Below are 17215 nucleotides of genomic sequence, written 5' to 3' on the forward strand. Positions count from 1 at the left end.
GGTTCTGGGAGCCTGGAGCCTGCAGGCGCGGCCACACGCTCGCCCAGAGGCTGTGCCCTGGTTGTTCCGGCCCCTGTAGATTTCTTCACTCCATCTGGCCTGGAGGGCTGGGACGGGTGAGCCAGGTGAAGCAGGGACGGGCTGCTCCGGAGGGAATGGCACATGCACAGCCCAGAGGGCGGAGGCTGCCCGTGCAGCCGCAGCCCCGCTACTGGAGGGGCTCCAGAGTCTGGCCTGGGCCTGCCCTGAGTAATGCAGTCATGGAAGGGTTACGGGCAGGAGACAGTGCACTTTTCAGTTCTAGAAATGTCACAGGCTGTGTTTGGAGACCCTGAGAGCAGAGCCCCCCGGCCCCAGTGGGGGTGGGCTTAGGGCCTGGGCTGGTTTAGGGGGATGGGTTGGGGGATGAGGAGAGGCAAATCCAAGAACCGTGCAGGACTTGGGGGCGTCCTGGTGGGCAGGTCCTAAGGGGCCCTCCGTGGCTGGTACTGGGCTAACCACCGCACCACAAGTCCTCTTGGGTGCTGGCGGCTACACCTGGCCCCCCACTTCCAGGAGAAACCACCCCATCCTCCAAGGACGGCAGCTTGCAGGCTGGGATGATTTGGGGCCAACCTGGCACACGGGCTGCCGCCTAGACCCCCAGCCTGCACTTGGGACCCTCCTCTGTGGCTGGGCTACTCCTCAGGGTTGTAGGATATGCGCCCCACCTGTGGGGGTCCCTGTGCTTCATACAAGCCCACGCCCTACTTCTGGGGCCCTCAACTGCACAACCTGCCTATGTTATTGTGCCCTCGGCTTGGGAGTCCCCATGGAGACGGCACCAGGCCCCTCCTGGGGTCAAGGCACCCATTAGCAGGCCTGGCCTGGTGAGTGGGGTTGAGGTGGGCAGTGGCCCCTGCTGAGGACCCAGGCCCAGCCTCTTCCCTAGGGCTGCAGCTCAGGCTTTTCTGAGAAGTGCTCTCTCTCTCCCAGCCCAGACCCGGGGGCCAAGCTGGGGCTGGGGGGACACAGGGAGTGACAGATCCCCCATACCCAGGGAACCTGTGGGGTGGGCCCCGATGCGGGTGCTCAGCCTACAAGGCAGCTTAGGGAATCTCCGGGAGGCCCAGACACGCTTCTTGGGGACGGGGCCCTCTCCAGAGTAAGGCCACATCTGAGTGACACTGGTGACCACAGCCTGCCTGGCCTGGTGGGCCCAAGGTCCTGCACCTGGGTCACAGATTGCTTGAGGTTGAGTCTTGGCCAAAACGGATGACAGCGAACCCCAAGTGGTTTAGGGCTGGAGTCCGTGTGGAGGGGGCCAGCGGGCCATCCTTCTAACCCCACTCTAGGACCCTCCAGCCTTGGCCCAAGTGTGAACTCGATCACCAGCCCCTGGGGCCCCCTGGAACCAGCACAAGTACAACACCCTCAGAGCCATCCCCACCCTCTCCATCTGCTCCCGGTGACAGACGGTCCCCTAGTCTTGGAGCCCTGGGTTGAAGGAAGATGCCCCTCAGGTGTCCCAGCCCACCCCAGGGTCCCTTACTCCCCGCCCCATCTGAGACACTATGATGGGGCTCCGGGGCCCAGGACCAGCGGACGCATAATGCCCTCTGCTGGCCGCTAGCAAAAGTGCGACTTAGTGTGACCAGTAGCATTTACTGAAGACCCTAGCTGGGAGGGGTGTCAGGTCAGCTGTAAACGTGGGGGACAGGGCTGCCAAAAGCCCTCCTTCCCGGGGCGGCCTGAAATCTGGTAAACACGAGGAGGGGTCCCCCACTGGCAGGAGCTTCAGGCTGTGTCTGCACGCTGCAGCTCTCCCCCATGTCAGCCCCAGCCCCCAGACAGGCCAGGCCATCCCTGGGGACGGCCTACCTGACGGCCACACCTGGGGTTGGGGGGATCCGGGGGAGCCCAGATTGGGACGATGGTGGGCTCTGTCCAGGCCAGTCAGGTCGTCTTCAGCCCGAGAGGTGGGGATCAAGGTGGGCCCATGGCCAGTGCTGGGCCAAGCTGAGAGGCCCCCGTCTGAGGCCAGCTAGATGAAGGTAGAGTCCAGAGGCCCGGCGTCCTGCTGGCTGAGGGCACGGGCCTCAAACAGCTGCTTGATGAGGGCACACTTCTCCTGCTCCAGCTGCGTGATCCGCTCACTCTTGTCTGTCACCTCCTGGCAGACGGGGGACAGTCAGGGCCTGCCAGGCTGCCGGCTCCCCTACACCCATCCCACGCCTCACCTGGGTGAGAAGTCGGTTCTGCTCTTTCAGCATGAGAATGGTCTGCTGCTGCCAGCCGGAGGCCGAGGGCGAGGCAGGGGCCATGCTGGGGCACGGGGGCCCCGAGGAAGACGAGGGCAGAGCCTACAGGAGGGCATGGTCAGGCAGGCCTGGCAGGCCTGGCTCAGCCTCCAGGACGAGGGTGCAGGGCGGCACCGAGCTGGGCCTGGACCCCAGCATGGGTACCGGGTGGTCCGGGGACACTCACCCTGCCGGCACAGGCCGCAGCCAGCAGCTCCCCCAGGCACCGAGCCACCTCCTGTACCTTGGGCAGTAGTCGCCCCAGAGGCGGGGGGCTCCCCTCAGCCCCGAAGTCCTGGGAGGCAAGCAGGGGGTAGTCAGAGAGCAGCCCAGAGTCAGCCACTGTGCCCTGAGGGGGTGCCCACCGGTGGCACTCCTGCCCCTGGAAGTTACCACCCAGAGCCGAGAGCCCAGGGGAGTTGCTGGTGGGGAAGCGTCACAGTCAGGGGCCCCTCTGCCCGGGGAGATGTCACTCACGGCGCTGGCCCTGTTCCGGCCCAGGCGGCGCTGGCGCTCCTGCACACGCTGCAGCTGCTGCTGGTACCAGTCGCGGCCCCTCGCCATCATCTGCAGACCCTGCAGCAGCACCTCCTTCTCCTGCTCCAGCTCTGCCATCTGCTTCAGCTGCCACGTGTGGGGACACACAGATGCCACTGAGCACACGGCAGTGAGGGCCCGCGCGCACCTACCCGCAGGCGCACACCTGCACACGTGAGCCCGCACGCGCCTCTGCACTGAGCACAGCAGGCCCTTCCCCCTGGGGGTCCCTTAGTGCCCCTCTCCCCTGGCTTCCCTAGGGAGCACAGGTGACTGGAGCTCGGCACCCCTTCCTGAGGGGGACAGTGAGCATGCGGCTGGTGAGCCGGGCCAAAAGCAGTTCTTGCGGGTGGCCAAGCTCATGGCTACAGCACGTCCAGGCTGCCTCCCACCTTGCCTGACCTTAGAGTGGATTCCTAAAGTGGATTCAAGCCCAGGTGCAGAAAGATGCTTAGAATTGACCCACGTGCCTGCCACAGGCCATCCCCAGAACCCAGGAAACCGAGCGTGGGGGCCTAGTCCAATCCTATGCAACATGGAGAGAGCCCCAGAGCCCCCTTGGAGCCCACTCACCAGGTCACAGTCCACGCCGTTGGTGATGGTGTGCCTCCGACGTTGTCCTCGGGCCCGGGGAGCCCGCCAGGCATCCCCCACGCCTGGCTCCCAGGCCCTGCAGGCCACTGCGCCTGCAGCAGAGGCGAGGACCGTCCAGTCAAGCTCAACCCCCACAGCCTGGCTCCAGGTCCGTCCAGACCACTCTCCCACGGCCCTGGCAATGCAAAGCCTTGATCCAGGCCTGCACACCTCTACAGTCATGGGCAACTCAGAGCCTATCTGGGCCCCGCCCCATCTCAGTCCGGCCTGGGGTCTCAGGCAGCAGCCTAGCCCTGCCCACACTTCGCCTCCGTGTCTGGCTGGCGTCTGGTCTCCACTTGGCCCCCACCTGCCTTGGGGTGGGCCATGTGGCTGCACACCTGCACACCCTACGTGTGCGTGTGCACATGAGCTGGGCGTGAGCTTCCGAGGGCAGGGCTTACCTAGCCGTCTCTGCACCCCAGTGCCCACCTTGGGCTCAAAGGCTGCAGGTATGGACAGCGTGAGCAAGTGCGGGGCCTCTGGTCTTCCCCGCCCCTTCCCCGGTAGCCCAGCCCGGTGAGTTTGTGCGGGCACCACGTGCAGCTGTGCGTGGCAGAGACCTGACTTTTCCCAGGCAGGTGCTGCACCGCGGTCAGTCCCAGGCCCCCGTGGAGGCGCAGTGCACTCCGTGAGCAACTCAGGAGCTTCTGCAGCTCCCATGTCCGCCTGCGGCCGGAAGGCCAGGGCTTCCCTGTGACAGTCCCCTGGAGTGCCGGCCAGTTTCCTTGGGGGAAGGGGAGCATGCGCAGGGCCCCCCCAGGAGGGGAGGAGTGGGGTCAGGCGTGGAAGTCACCCCCCCCTCTGGCTCCCTAGCTGCAGCCACCACACCTAGCTCTTCTTCAGAGGCCATGCCCTTGGCACTGGGCTAGGGGAGTGGGCGGGCGCTGCAAGCAGGGGGTGCAGGCATGCATGGCAGAGACGTGCCCCGAGGGCTTGCCAGCCCTGGCAGACAGGCTCCGAGCAGGCTCCATGTTCACGTTCCAACCTGCCATGCGGCCAGCAGAGGAGGTACAGGCAGAGGGAGGCGGGGCACGGGGGACACCCTGGGATGCCTGGGCCATCTGCACTGGCGCGTCTGCAGGGCAGCTCTTGGTCCCCGGATGACAGCACACTGGACGTCCAGCTGGGTGACCAGCAGGCACAGCCAGCCCTGTCCCTATCTGGGCCTGAGCTGGCAGCCTGTACCTAAGGGGCCAGGCCGGGCTGAGGTACAATACACACTGGGCCCCAACAGGAAACGAAAGAGAGGGCCTGGATCTCTGGAGATGGGCTCTTTGTGTGGCTTCTCTTCCTAGGGAGCCGGGGGGTCTCAGAGCTCCAGATTTGGCACCCCAAGAACATGTCACACCCTTTGTCTGGGCCTCTGCCTGTAAAAGGTGACAGCGAGAGCCCTCGCCTGAGGCTCGTGCTGCCCCGTGGTGGGCACTGGGCACATGCCCAACCCCGTGCCAGCCAGAGGAGCACAGTAAATGACCCACAGGGCTGAGGCCTCCAAGCCCCAATTCCACGGCTGATTCCATGGATGGCACTGACCCTGCACTTGGGGCCAACCACACCCAGAGGTCGCCCCCCCAGACACACACCATGGGGTCAGGGAGGCTGGGCAGCAACGGGCAGGGGGAGTCTCCAGCCTGGGGTGAGCTGCTGGGTCAGGTCATAAGGGAGGCCAGAGGCCACTGTGGCCCACAAGTGCCGGCCACGGGGCTGGGGACTATGGCGGAGGCCAGGCGGGGTCCAGTGAGGCTGGCAGAGCAGCAGGCACCACAGAAAGGGCTGGAAGCTGCCACAGGTGGAAGGAAGGCCCTACACCGGCGGTAGTGCAGGTCCTATCCCCAGGGCAGGCACAGGGGCCAATCAGCCACCTTCTGTCCCTGCCAACTGCCGGCCATGCCCAAGGGCTGTGCCCTGTGTCCCTCCCTAGGGTCAGAGGCGGCTCAGCCCCCCACCAGGGCTGAACACCCATCCACCCATTTGCTCCTCCTGGCAATGGGGCCAGGTCCTCCTGGGCAGCAGCTCCTGCTTGCCCTGGCCTCAGTGGGGGACAGACACCCCATCCTCTTGGTGGAACTGTCAGACTGAGAAGGACCCAAAAAGGCAGTGAGGGCCTCTTGCCACAGTCTGGGGGACCCTTTCTGGGCACTAGAGGGGAAAGTCTCTGCCTAAGCAGTCACTGGTTGTGGGCTCCAGGGTTGAGGGCCCAGGTGTCCCCCGGCGTGCGGAAGTATGGAAGTGGAGAGCGCCCTCGCACCCAGGGCCCAGCTCATGTTTGGTGCAGTGGCTTTTGGTGCGGTTTGCCGGGTCACCCAGCAGTCCCTTGGCGCTGGCGGCCTCATGCTGTGGTAGAGGAAGGGCTGGACTGCCTCCTGGCCTCTGAGCACACTAGGACAGGTAGAGGCCCCTTTCCCCCCGGCCTGGAGGCGCGACCCAGGCTCATGAACCCAGAAGGAGCTTCCTGCCCCCGTCCCCCGGGAGGAGATGCGGAGGCGGCACTTCCCGGGCTCCGGCCGCAGGCGCTGGCCCGGGGCAGCCACGAAGAGAAGCGCCCCGCACTCACCAGCGTCCGCGCTGGGGCTCCGCTCCAGGGCCGCGCCCTGCGGCCGCTCGGGATCCGCGAGGCCGGGCGCGGCCTCAGCCGGACCGCACAGCTTCTCTAGGCTCCGGACCGCGCCGCCGGGGCCGGCCGCCGGGGGGCGCGCACCCAGCGGCAGGGGCTTTCTCTCCAGGACGGTCCGCGGCTCGTCCGCAGGCGCAAACACCAGGCGCTGCGGCGCCGGCGGTGGCGGCTGGCCCCCGGGCCGTGCTGGACCGCCTCCTCGGGCTTGGGCGCGGGCCAGGCCGCGCGGGCCACCGTCGGCGCTCAGCAGCGAGGTGCGCAAGCCGGCCACGAAGCGCTCGAAGGTTAGGTAGCCGCTGGCCGGGGCCACCTGGCGCAGGCCCTCGAGCACGCCGCGGGGCAGCTCGCGCGCGTCGGCGCCCTGCCAGCGGGACTCGATCTCGCGCAGGTGCACGTAGCCCCGGCGCCGGTCGTCCAGGATGTCAAAGAGGGTGCGCAGGCTCTGCAGGAAGGCGCGCGGCAGCCCCTCGGTGCCCGGCGCGGGCGCGGCAGCTGTCCCGCGGCCCGGCTCGGCCATCGCGGCTCCGGCCATGGGCCCGCCGGCCGGGCTCTGTCCTGGGCCCGCCCGGAGCTGGGTCCCCGCGTGCACCCGGGTTCCGTCCCCGCGCGGCCCGACGGCGGGGCCGGGCGGGCGCACGCAACCGGTCGCGACAATAGCTGCTACTTTTTGAATGGGCCTCCTCGTGGCGTCAGCGCTCATTAGCATTCGCGGCGGCCATTGGCCGGGGCTGGCCCACGTGCTCCCCGATTGGCTGAGAGGCCGCCTGCCCGGTTTGATTTTTCCGGCCGAGGGGCCAGCGCCGCGGGCTCTTCCACCGCGGTACCTAGAGGGTCGGGGCCGCGCGGAGGCTCATGTCTGGCAGAGGCGGGGGTCCCCCAGTCTGCCTCCCTCCTGGCCTCTCGGGGCGGGGGGAAGGGTCCCCGAGCAGACCGCCCTTCTGCTCCCCCACCTCCACCGCGCTGCCGCGGCTCAGCCCTCCCTCGGATTGGCCGCCCGGCCCTCCTAGGGGCGGGGCCTGGCGCCCAACCCCAAACCTGTCCCCAGGTGGCCTCAAGGGATAAGGATGGGGAGCACGCCTTGCCCAGGGACCCACCTTCCCTCTCTAGCTCCTCTGGGCACTCTTCACTAAGAGTCCCCATGCACAGAAACCGCCGACTCCGGGGCCCCCTTCTCTTGTGCCAGGCAGGCCCCAAGAGGGTTGTGGGCTCCAGCTGGCTGGGCGCTTCCCCTCACAGAGGCCTCTCTGTCCCCACTGCAAAAGCTCCTCCCCTGGACCCTGGGGACAGCCTGGCCTTTCCTGCTTACTGCAGGACAAAGCCACTTTTTCCTGTGTCCCCAGATCCCCATCTGGTGACCAGCTCTCCTCGGCTCCTGAGGCCCTCTGCTCCAGACTCTTCCGCTAGCTACACGCGTCCTCCAGCTGCCCTCCTGGCTCTCACGGCCTTCTCAGGCTAGCTGGACAGCCCTGTGCCCCCGCAGTCCCTGCTTCCTTCCCAGCTGGGATCCAGTCATTCTGTCTGGTCAGCCTGTGAGGGCTCCAGGGCTTAGCCTGCGGTTCAGCTCTGGAACCCTGCCTCAGGACTGACGGGTGAGAGCCCCCCCGCCCCTCCCCCAAGCCGGAAAGCTTCCCAAGATGCTGTCTGCCTGGAACCTGGACTTCACCACTGCCTGTCCTCCAGGCCTTGCCCTGTCCCCATCCCTACCCGGTCTTCCCAGACGTTCCCACGGCCCGAGCACCTTGCCACTGCGCATTGCCTGTGTCACCTGCTGCTTCCTGGGCAAACTGTCCATCCTCAAGGATAAATCAGCACGGAGTCGCCAGGCACCCCCTCAGACAGGCCCCTGGCACAGGGCTCATATTAGCCCTCTGGCCGGCCACCCTCGAGCCCCTCTTGGTGGCCTGCCTGCCTGAGCCTCTGTGTCCTCGAGCCCCAAGGCATTGGTGCATGTGCCTCAGGCTGTAAGGGCAGTGTCCTGAGTCCACTTCTCCCCCGGGGTGCCACATGCAGCCTGGTCTCTCCCTGGCTTCCCTTTTAATGGCAAGACTGGCCAAAATCCCAGTACAGCGTTCAAGCCGTATGTCCCACAGTTCAGCTCCCTGCTCCTGTTCTGCTCCCAGCACCTCCTCCCGGTCCCCCATGCTTACGCGTTCCCTCACCTCTGGGCCAGGAACGCCCTTCCGTGTCTGCTCCTGGCTGACCACCGTGCACCCTTCAAATCTGCTCAGGAACCTGACCCACCCCCGGAAGTCTGGTTAGGTTCCCTGCCCTTCGAAGCATGGGTCTGCTTTCTCCTAAGGTGGTTGTCTCCCTGTGCTCTTTGGGAGCAAGGTGGTGCCACCCCAAGGTGCTCAGGGGACAGCCAGCATGCGGGAAACCTCATCCTGGAGGTCACAAGAGAAAATCCATCCTTGGGGAGGACACCAAGCCAGGGTGAGGCCGTGGGATGGAGAGGGCTGGGGACAGCTCTGTGGGGTGAGTGTGTGTGTGGAGGCCAGCATTCAGAAGCACATGGTGCTGTGACAGCTCAGGACAACACAGCCAGCAGTGCCCAGGCTAGGCCAGGGCCCCCGGGAGCCTGAGCTCACGGTACAAAGGAGACAGGGCAGTTTAGAGAGTCCGAGGTTGTGGGGAGGTGGCCCTGTTGATGCTTGGTCTGTGGGCTTCCCCACGGCCCCCGGAGGCGCAGGAGGAAGGTACAGACAAACTGGAATTCGTGCCAGCTCCGGGCATGGGACTAAGGTGCGGCCCGAGTCCTTCCTGTCCTAAACTCTGATCACTTCCTCCTTCCCGTGCACTTTCCAGCTTGGCCCGACACGTTCCCAACACTGTAGCTTTCAACTTTGCTGTCGCCCGCTATAGGGGTGCTTCTGAGAGCCCCAGGCTGGATGGGTCCCCTGCGGATCCTGTACTTTTCGAGGCACTCATCCCAATTGTAATTAGGTTCTCAATGCGCCAGCCTAGAACTCCCTGGAGGTGGGCAGGGGGGCTGAGCCTCTCTGTCCCCTGCCGAGCACTGGGCATGGAGTGAGGGATGGGCAACTGCCCCCCCAGTCTCCAAGCCTGTCCCAGGGTTCTCTGGTCTCCATTCCTGCAATGACAACCAGGGACCCATGATGGCTTCTGGGCCCTGCTCCCCAGAACCCTTTGGATGAGGCCCTTGGACAAAGGGAATGTGACTCCTTGGCTGTAGCCCGCTCTTGGCAGGTGATCAGGATGTTGCCACCCACCTCTGCCTCACTGGCACTGTCCCGTCTGCACCCCCGTGGGTCAGCTTCTCTGGGCCCTGCAGGTGCCTCTGACTACACAGTTCCAGTTGTCCAAACCCTTCTGATCTCAGGCCTACCCCTCACCTTGGGGTAGGATTCCAAGGTCGCCCTGACTGAGGCAGGCCCCAAATTCATATTGTGAAACCTGCCTTCAAGGGCATATGTGCAGGGGTGATAACGCTCCCATGGACTCTGTCCAGGGGCGTGGAGCCCGCTTTGCTCCTGATTCCTTACCTCCCACACACACCCTTCCCACTCCAACATCTGCCCCAAACTGCCCTTCGACTGTCATAAACTATCAGAGCAGACATTCATTCATTAAGTACTCTGTGAATACTTGCTGTGGTCTAATCACTGTGCTGGGCATGGGATCCAACACTCATTCATTCAGTCAACAAACACTGACTGCCTCCTGGGTGCAATGATCTATCTATGATGATGGGCAGGACAGTGAACCAGCAACGTCCATCACTCGTGGGGTTTACTTCTCATGGGGTGGGGGAGTCAGGCCATGGAGGATGCAGAAAGGCAGGAAGGAACTGAGAAAAATGGGAGGATGCTCTGAGTTGACACGACCTGGGAGGGTTTCCCTAAGCGTGTGACAAGTGAGCATATGCCTGCCAAAATGGGGCAGGCAGGGTGTCATGTGACTTTCTGGGAAAGAGCCGCTGTCCAGGTAGGAAGAACAAAATGCAAAGGCCCTGAGGCAGGCCTGAGACCATCCTTGGAAAATGAACTCCTTTTAGGTCCACAGACCTAAAAGAACTTACAGTGGGCCCCCAGGGGGCTGTGAAGCTCCGCCTCCTAACCCAGGACAGGTGTGTGTATGGTGGGGGTGGGCTCTGTGTGCAACCTGCCTGCAGGGAGACACATTGCTTTAACAGGTTAGCTAGGGCCAAGCTGGGGAACGGGTTACTTTTCATTTTGGGTCCTAAAGTACCATTTAAATTAGTTTTAAGCATGTGAATGTATTATCTTTAGACTTAATAAAACTAATTTCTAAAAGAAAGCTTTGTCCCAAGATGGTGGAAGCTACTCTTCCCTATTTCTCACAAGGAAGTTCATAAACAGCAAGATATTTTAAAACCTGCTGGTTAAAACAACAAGGCAGGGCAAGGCAGGGCAAGCTGCTGCTCCTGGGCAGTCCTGGGCACAGAGCAATGGGAGGGAGGAGGGCGCCCCCGACGCTGCAGGGTGGGCTTCTTGGACCTTAGTGACATCCAGACACCTAGCCCTGCTGCGGACCTGGGTCCATCCTCCCCAGCTCAGCCCAGCGCTCAGTCTGGCCTCTTCTCGGACTGTTGTCCCGGCTGCCAGGCATCTTGGTACGTGCAAATACGCCACGTGCAGGGACAAACTCTAGCACTCGCCCCCACCCCGCTCCCCAGGGCTGTGGGCAGACCGCGTGTATTAGAACTGAAGTCAGTCCTCAAGCGCCCCGGCCAAGGGATGTCGCAGAACTTGCGAGAAAGGGCTCCCCGTCTCCAGGAGCAACAGGCGCTGCGCGAGCGCGGCCCCCGAGGTCCCGCTGAGCAGGCCGGGGCGGAGGCGGGGCCGCAGCGCCGCCCGGAGCTCGGGGGCGGGGCCGGGGCGGAGGCGGGTCCGAGCCCCGCAGGCCGGGTCGTCAGCAGGGCCGGGGCGGGGCGCAGGGCCCGCACCGCCTGCCGGGTCCCGTGACGCGAGTCGGAGGGCGCAGGTCACGAGTGCCAACGCGGCCGACAGCGGCGGCGGCGACATGGCTTCGGAGCAGGACGTGCGCGCCCGGCTGCAGCGCGCCGGCCAGGAGCACCTCCTGCGCTTCTGCGCCGAGCTGGCGCCGGGGCCGCGCGCCGCGCTCCTGGCCGAGCTGGAGCCGCTGGAGCCCGAGGCGCTGCGCGAGCACTGCGAGCGCGCGGCCGCGGCCTGCGCGCGCCCCCCGGGCGCGCCGCCGGACCTGGCCGAGCGCCTGCGGCCCCTGCCCCCCGAGCGCGTGGGCAGCGCGATCCGGGGCGACCCAGAGGCGCTGCGGCTCTGGGAGGAGGAAGGTAGGCGGGGCGGGAGTCCAGGCCGCGGGGCGCCCCTGACCGGCCGGAAGGGGCCTTCCCTTTCGCGTGGGCTGCGAGGAGGCATGCTTGCGGAACTTCAGTTTGCCTCGTTTGTGACGCCTCCCCGTTGGCAACGCGCCAGCTCGCGGCCGGGGTCGGGAACCTAGCAAACGCTGCGGAAGCCGCCCCCAGGCCGCATTCCCTCGGGAGAATGCTTTGTACATGTGCACACCCGATGGCCAGTGCCCAGCCCACAGGCGTATTGACAAGGGACCCCTTGCACACTTGCATGTACTCTTACACACCAGCGCTGGCGCTCTCCTGGTCTCTCGGCCTAGAGGTGAGGCAGGTGCTCCTGGAGGGGAGCCTGCCCAGCCCCCCACCCTGGCACAGCTAGGAGGAGTGGGAGGAGGGGCACGGGCAAATCGGAGCAGTCAGACCCCAAGTTTTCTCAAGGCCCAGGTCGGGAATGAGCCCAGGGGGACATCATCGGAATCTCTGATGGGTCAGGTAAAAGTCACGTTTGGGTGGGGTCCTGGCCCAGATGAGATCAGAATGTTATTTGGAAATTGATGTTCGGTGGCTGTCAGGCAGGAGTCAGTCCCCCGCACAAGTCTGGCTTGCTCTAAAGTGAAGGGGTGGTTGTGTGGCAGGCCTTAGGCATCTTCTCATGGCACCCCGTGTCCCCAGGTTTCCACCAGATCGCCCTGAACAAAGTGGCCGTGCTGCTGCTGGCTGGCGGGCAGGGCACTCGCCTGGGTGTGACCTACCCCAAGGGCATGTATCGGGTGGGGCTGCCCAGCCAGAAGAGTCTGTATCAGCTGCAGGCCGAGCGGATTCGGAGGGTGCAGCAGCTGGCTGGCGAGCGCCGAGGGACCCACTGCACGGTGCCCTGGTGTGCCCTCTCGGAGTGATGTGCCCCGCGTAGCCCCAGCCTTGCCCCACACCAAAGCCCGAACCCCAAGCCCAGCCCCAGTGTCCACCCAGACTGCACCCCGATGCCAGCCCTCGTCAGCCCCGTCTGCCCGAGGACCCAGGCCCTCCTGAGGGCCCGCCCGCCTCACCTCACAGGTACATCATGACGAGTGAGTTCACGCTGCGGCCCACCGCTGACTTCTTCAGGGAGCACGACTTCTTTCACCTGGACCCCGACAATGTGGTCATGTTTGAGCAGCGCATGCTGCCCGCTGTGACCTTCGATGGCAAGGCCATCCTGGAGCGGAAAGACAAGGTTGCCATGGCCCCAGGTATGCCCACCCCTGAGGCAGGGAGGGACCCCTGGCCTAGAACTAGGAGCCTGGAGGCCTGGGACGGAGGCGGGAAGGTGCCGCCTGGAGGCTGTGTGGTCCTGGAGAGTGACTTTCCCTGTCTGGACTTTGATTCCCATCTGTCATGTGGAACCACCACAGTGCTACGTGGCTAGGGAGAGAGCTGCTTCAGGCACAAGGTCCAGCCTGGAGGGGCCTCCTCTACCTCCAGCAGGCCCGGACTGGGTGGCGGAGGCCCACCCCTTCCTCCCTCCGCAGACGGCAACGGGGGCCTGTACCGCGCGCTGGCGGACCACCACATTTTAGAAGACATGGGACGCCGAGGAGTGGAGTTTGTGCACGTGTACTGCGTGGACAACATCCTGGTGCGGCTGGCAGACCCCGTCTTCATCGGCTTCTGTGTGCTGCGAGGTGCGGACTGTGGCGCCAAGGTAAGCCCCGGGGACGTCCGCCGCCGTGCTGGGCCCTCCGGCCCCCGTGCCCCGCCCCACCCGGCCTTCCCAGCCCATCTGTCGCGGCTGCAGGTGGTGGAGAAGGCTTACCCGGAGGAGCCCGTGGGCGTGGTGTGCCAGGTGGACGGTGTCCCCCAGGTGGTGGAGTATAGCGAGATCAGGCCCGAGACCGCGCGGCTGCGTGCAGCTGATGGGGGCCTGCTCTACAACGCAGGCAACATCTGCAACCATTTCTTCACACGAACCTTCCTCCAAGCCGTCACCAGGTGTGCGAGGCCGGTGGCCTAGTACCGGCCACAGTGACTGGAGGCTGACCTGAGCCGGGTGGGGCTGTGGTCAGGCGCCAGCAGGTGGGTTGGGTGTTCATCTGCGTGTTGACAAGCAGAGGCACCGGCCGCTGGCGTAAGGCTCGTGTCCAGGTTGGCCTGCTGCTGCTGCTGCTGCTGCTGCTGCTGCTGCTGCTCTTGCGGCGGCCATAGACCACGGGCACCACTTCTGCCCTCGTTACCGCTGCGCCTGGGCAAGGATGTGGCTGATGGGGGGAGGGCAGATGCCTGTGCCTTCCCAGTCTCCACTGTTCTTGTGCCCTGTGGGGAACATCTGCACCTGCCCCACCCGGCCCCTTGGGTGTCTTGTCTCATCTGCGTCTTTCCTCCCCCCCCCCAGGGAGTTCGAGCCCTTGTTGAAGCCACACGTGGCTGTGAAGAAGGTCCCATACGTGGACGAGGAGGGAAATCCGGTAAAGCCGCTAGAACCGAATGGGATAAAGATGGAGAAGTTTGTGTTTGATGTGTTCCAGTTTGCTGAGTTAGTGGCAGAAGTCATTTATTTTTTTCCTCCTTCTCTCTCCTGTTTTGGTGGTGGGTTTTGAGGCCCAGTGGGCTGAGTTGGGGGGGTCACAGTGGGGATGCCCCTTCACAGTGGGAGCTAGGGGGCTGCAGGCAAGACTTGGGAAACAGCCCCCCTGAGGATGGGAGCATAGGGAACATCAGGGGCTGTGGGCTTTGGGGGGACACCTAGGCCCCTCCTGAGCCCTCCATCTGCTGTTCCCAGGCCATGTTGCGGGGGGGCTCCCAGGGTGTTTGGTGGGATGGGAGGACTTGAGGCAGTACCGGTATATCAGAGCGAAGACCCAGGGCGCTCGTGGAGCAGACCCAGCTCAGTCACTGCCACCTAGCGTGGCCTCCCTTTGCCCAGGGTCACCAGCTCTTTCCCCGCCAGGAACTTTGTGGCCTTTGAGGTGCTCCGGGAGGACGAGTTCTCCCCTCTGAAGAATGCCAACTCAGCCAACAAGGACAACCCCGCCACGGCCCGGCGGGCCCTGCTCACTCAGCACTACCGCTGGGCCCTGCAGGCGGGGGCCCACTTCCTGGACGAACATGGGGCCCGCCTCCCTGAGCTGCCCAGGTGGGTGCGGGCCCCAGGGTGCTGCCGGCTCTGCTGCTGTGAGCTGGGTTGGGGCTTCTGCACCGGTCCTGCACTGGGTGCAGGTGGCTGCGTGCCCAGCCTGGCCAGACACTGACCGCAGCTGCAGCCTTTGGTCCAACCCCTGAAGGTGCCCAGGATCCTGCAGCCTTCCGTGGTTCATTCCTAAGCTGTGAAACCAGGATCCAGGCAAGACAGTCAGAGCCAGGCATGTTGCTTTCCAGGGCCAGGAAAGAAAAAGACGTTAGGTTCCCATCTCTCTGGTTGTCTGCAGCCACCACCTAAATCTGGCAGCCCAGGCTCTGTGCCATATGCCTGTGGGAGGTGGGGGACGGTGGTGTCCAGCCCCGATCAGGGCCTATTGTGCAGGCAGGGGCCGTTTGCTCAGGGCTCTGGGTGTCCAGAGCAGATGACTGAACAAAGGGCTGTGGGGAGCTGCATGTGTGGTGGTCAGCTTGCTGGACCAGGGAGGGGTCGGGCCAGTTCCCACGATTGGTAGTGCTAGGGGAGGGCCCTGGGGTCATACCCCTGAGCAGATGCTGACCCCTGGGCTCCCTCAGCCTGCCCGGCAGTGGAGAGCCTCCGGCCATCTGCGAGATCTCACCGTTGGTGTCTTACTCTGGAGAGGTGAGAGCAGCCTGGCTGTCGGGCTTTGCTGGGATCAGGCCTGTGTTATCGGGGCCAGACGGTCTGGGGTGAGGGGTGCTTGGGCGGAACGGCAGTCTGCCTTGGTTCTCACTGGGGTCAACGGGGCCTCACGATGCAGAGGAACTTCCAGGGCATGGGTGGGTTGAGGCTGAAGCCCTAGCAGGTCCTAGGAGTGGGAGGGAGGACGAGCCAGCCCATCTCGGTCCCGCCGAGCCGACTCCTGTGCAGCCTTGCTGTGGAGGGGGTGCTGGCCCGTGTTCTCAAGGTGGCACTTTTTTCTGGAAGCCCCTTCCCAGCTCCAGGCAGAAATGGGACGCTGCCCCGGGGGCCAAGAGGTGGACACTTGGCTTGTTTCCAGGGTCTGGAGGCGTACCTGCGAGGCCAGGAGTTGCAGTCCCCGCTCATCCTGGACGAGAACTGGGTCCAGGCACTGCGGCCCTGACTGGCTCCCAGACCGGCCCACCGAGTCTGCACGGCAGGGAGGCAGCCCCCACCTGACGCTCTGGGGAGCAGAGCAGGGTGCTGGGCATCTCTGGGCTGGAGAGCACGGAAGGAAGAGGCTGGCTTAGTCCATGGGAGTGGGTCTGCTCCTGTCCCCGGTTCCCATGGACACAAGTGACCACAGGCATTCCATGGGCCATGGACTCTATGGCTCCAGTGGTGGCTGTGGGATCCAGGTGGGAGACAGAGGGACTCAGGACCTTGGACAGTGGGGCTGAGAGGCGGCTGTGTGGTAGGACAGAGGTAAGTGTTGTGGACCAGAGCAGCAGGCCCTGTCTCTGAGCTGACAACACATGACAGGACAACAGGACAGCGGCTTCGGTCCCATACACAGTTGCTGGGGTGAGGAGGAGCACTAGCCATGCCCAGTTTTCCTGCCGATGAGGAAACGAGAAGAGGGGGCAACGTCCTTCCATCACCGGGTGACTTGTTTCCAGGGGCTGCCCGCTCCGTCCCTCCCTCCCTGGCAGCTGAACCAGCGACTGGGAGGAGGCTGGGGGCGTTGTCACGGCCAGTCTGCCCTGCTGAGGCCGAGAGTGGAAGGGACTGACTCAGGGAACAGGTTGGCTGTGCCAGGGAGGCTGGCTCAGCAGGCTGGGCTTGTGCCTGAGACTGTTCCCTGTGTCTCTCCGGGGCCTTGGCCCCTCAGTCACCTCTGCGGCTGGTTTGGGCTGCTTCCACTAAGAACTCAGACCAGTATAGGTGGTCTCCTGTGGTGGTGGATTAATCTGGAACTTCACCTGATGGGGAGCGCGCACCCTCACCCACCCTGCCAGTAGCTTCTGATCTTGGTGCTCGGGCTCCCCTGCTCTGGAGGGGCGGAGGTCGCTCCCTGCAGCCCTGCAGCCCGTCTCGTCCTGGCTTGGGGGCTCTGTATCCCAGGGCCTCCTTCCTCTCCCTGCCGACGTGTGCAGCTGGTAAGCTGGCCACCTGCTCCCTCCTCGCCTCTGCAACCCACGTCCTGCAGGGAACGCACTGGTTTCCCCCAGGGAAGGCCGTTAGCTGGATGGTGGGCTCAGGTGCAGCTGATGCGTCTAGTGGCTGAGTGGATGGCGGCTGCAGCCATGCATCCTGACCTGAGCAGGATGGCAGTCGGGGCCATGCCCAGGCCTCCCAGTGTTTTTGTAAACCTCAGAATCAAACCATGTGCCTAAGTACCCTCTCAGTTGCCTGCAGGCAAGCAGGGGCCCGGGGCAGAGAAGGAGGGTCCTGCCAGAGCCACTCCCTGTCATGACGGGACCAGCTTCACAGCCTCTCCTAAGCAGAGTCTGCTGGGTGAACTATTGAAAACAGCTCGCTTTTTAAAAAACTTATTTTCAAATAATTATACCTTAACATAAAGCTTCAAACAGCACAGAGGCCCTGGCTCCCTCTCACTGAATTTCTTGCGACGTTTGCCGCTTACGTGATTACGGGACACCGCCACACCAGGACACTGTGGTGCCGTCACTTCTCACAGGTGTGGGTCCCTTTGTCTGCACTGCACTTGGGAAGGACAGTCCCACCACCATAAAGGCTTCCCTCATGCTATCTTTAGAGCCACCCATCTTTTACCCCAGATA

At 64.3% G+C, this 17215-nt stretch overlaps 2 protein-coding genes across 5 annotated transcripts; one reads left to right on the forward strand and one right to left on the reverse strand.

Annotated features, from left to right (window-relative positions):
- Positions 1-1624: 1624 nt before the first annotated feature.
- SAPCD2 (suppressor APC domain containing 2) lies at positions 1625-6753 on the reverse strand. Its single transcript, XM_039858920.1, has 6 exons — positions 6007-6753; positions 3390-3502; positions 2757-2903; positions 2467-2574; positions 2220-2342; positions 1625-2152 (listed from the first exon to the last, which is right to left on the reverse strand). Exons 1-6 carry the CDS (start codon positions 6596-6598, stop codon positions 2024-2026), a joined length of 1212 nt encoding a protein of 403 aa, XP_039714854.1. The 5' UTR covers positions 6599-6753; the 3' UTR covers positions 1625-2023.
- A 4268-nt stretch (positions 6754-11021) lies between these two features.
- UAP1L1 (UDP-N-acetylglucosamine pyrophosphorylase 1 like 1) lies at positions 11022-17012 on the forward strand. Of its 4 annotated transcripts, none has more exons than XM_039858807.1 (9): positions 11022-11359; positions 12050-12254; positions 12431-12606; positions 12886-13058; positions 13152-13345; positions 13746-13886; positions 14301-14486; positions 14635-14712; positions 15065-15131. In XM_039858807.1, the coding sequence occupies exons 1-8, from the start codon at positions 11071-11073 to the stop codon at positions 14678-14680; spliced, it is 1410 nt and encodes a 469-aa protein (XP_039714741.1). In that variant the 5' UTR covers positions 11022-11070; the 3' UTR covers positions 14681-14712; positions 15065-15131. The 4 variants fall into 4 exon arrangements, with proteins under 4 accessions (XP_039714741.1, XP_039714738.1, XP_039714740.1 ...); XM_039858805.1 differs by lacking the exon at positions 14635-14712 and adding an exon at positions 15511-15744 and having other exon boundaries at positions 11023-11359; XM_039858804.1 differs by lacking the exons at positions 14635-14712; positions 15065-15131 and adding an exon at positions 15511-17012.
- Positions 17013-17215: the final 203 nt, after the last annotated feature.

This window comes from Pteropus medius, unplaced genomic scaffold (genome assembly GCF_902729225.1).
Source record: "Pteropus medius unplaced genomic scaffold, Ma_sr-lr_union100, whole genome shotgun sequence".
Classification (NCBI taxonomy): Eukaryota; Metazoa; Chordata; class Mammalia; order Chiroptera; family Pteropodidae; genus Pteropus; species Pteropus medius.

Bases quoted from the DNA above. Each gene is read 5' to 3' on its own strand.
- SAPCD2 (XM_039858920.1), bottom strand. From the start codon at position 6,598: ATGGCCGGAGCCGCGATGGCCGAGCCGGGCCGCGGGACAGCTGCCGCG. The intron at 3,503-6,006 runs GTGAGTGCGGGG...CCTCTGCTGCAG, and splicing joins GAGCCCCAGCGCGGACGCTG to GCGCAGTGGCCTGCAGGGCC. The intron at 2,343-2,466 runs GTGAGTGTCCCC...GCCCTCCTGTAG, and splicing joins CTGCGGCCTGTGCCGGCAGG to GCTCTGCCCTCGTCTTCCTC.
- UAP1L1 (XM_039858804.1), top strand. From the start codon at position 11,071: ATGGCTTCGGAGCAGGACGTGCGCGCCCGGCTGCAGCGCGCCGGCCAG. The intron at 13,059-13,151 runs GTAAGCCCCGGG...TCGCGGCTGCAG, and splicing joins GTGCGGACTGTGGCGCCAAG to GTGGTGGAGAAGGCTTACCC. The intron at 14,487-15,510 runs GTGGGTGCGGGC...GCTTGTTTCCAG, and splicing joins CGCCTCCCTGAGCTGCCCAG to GGTCTGGAGGCGTACCTGCG.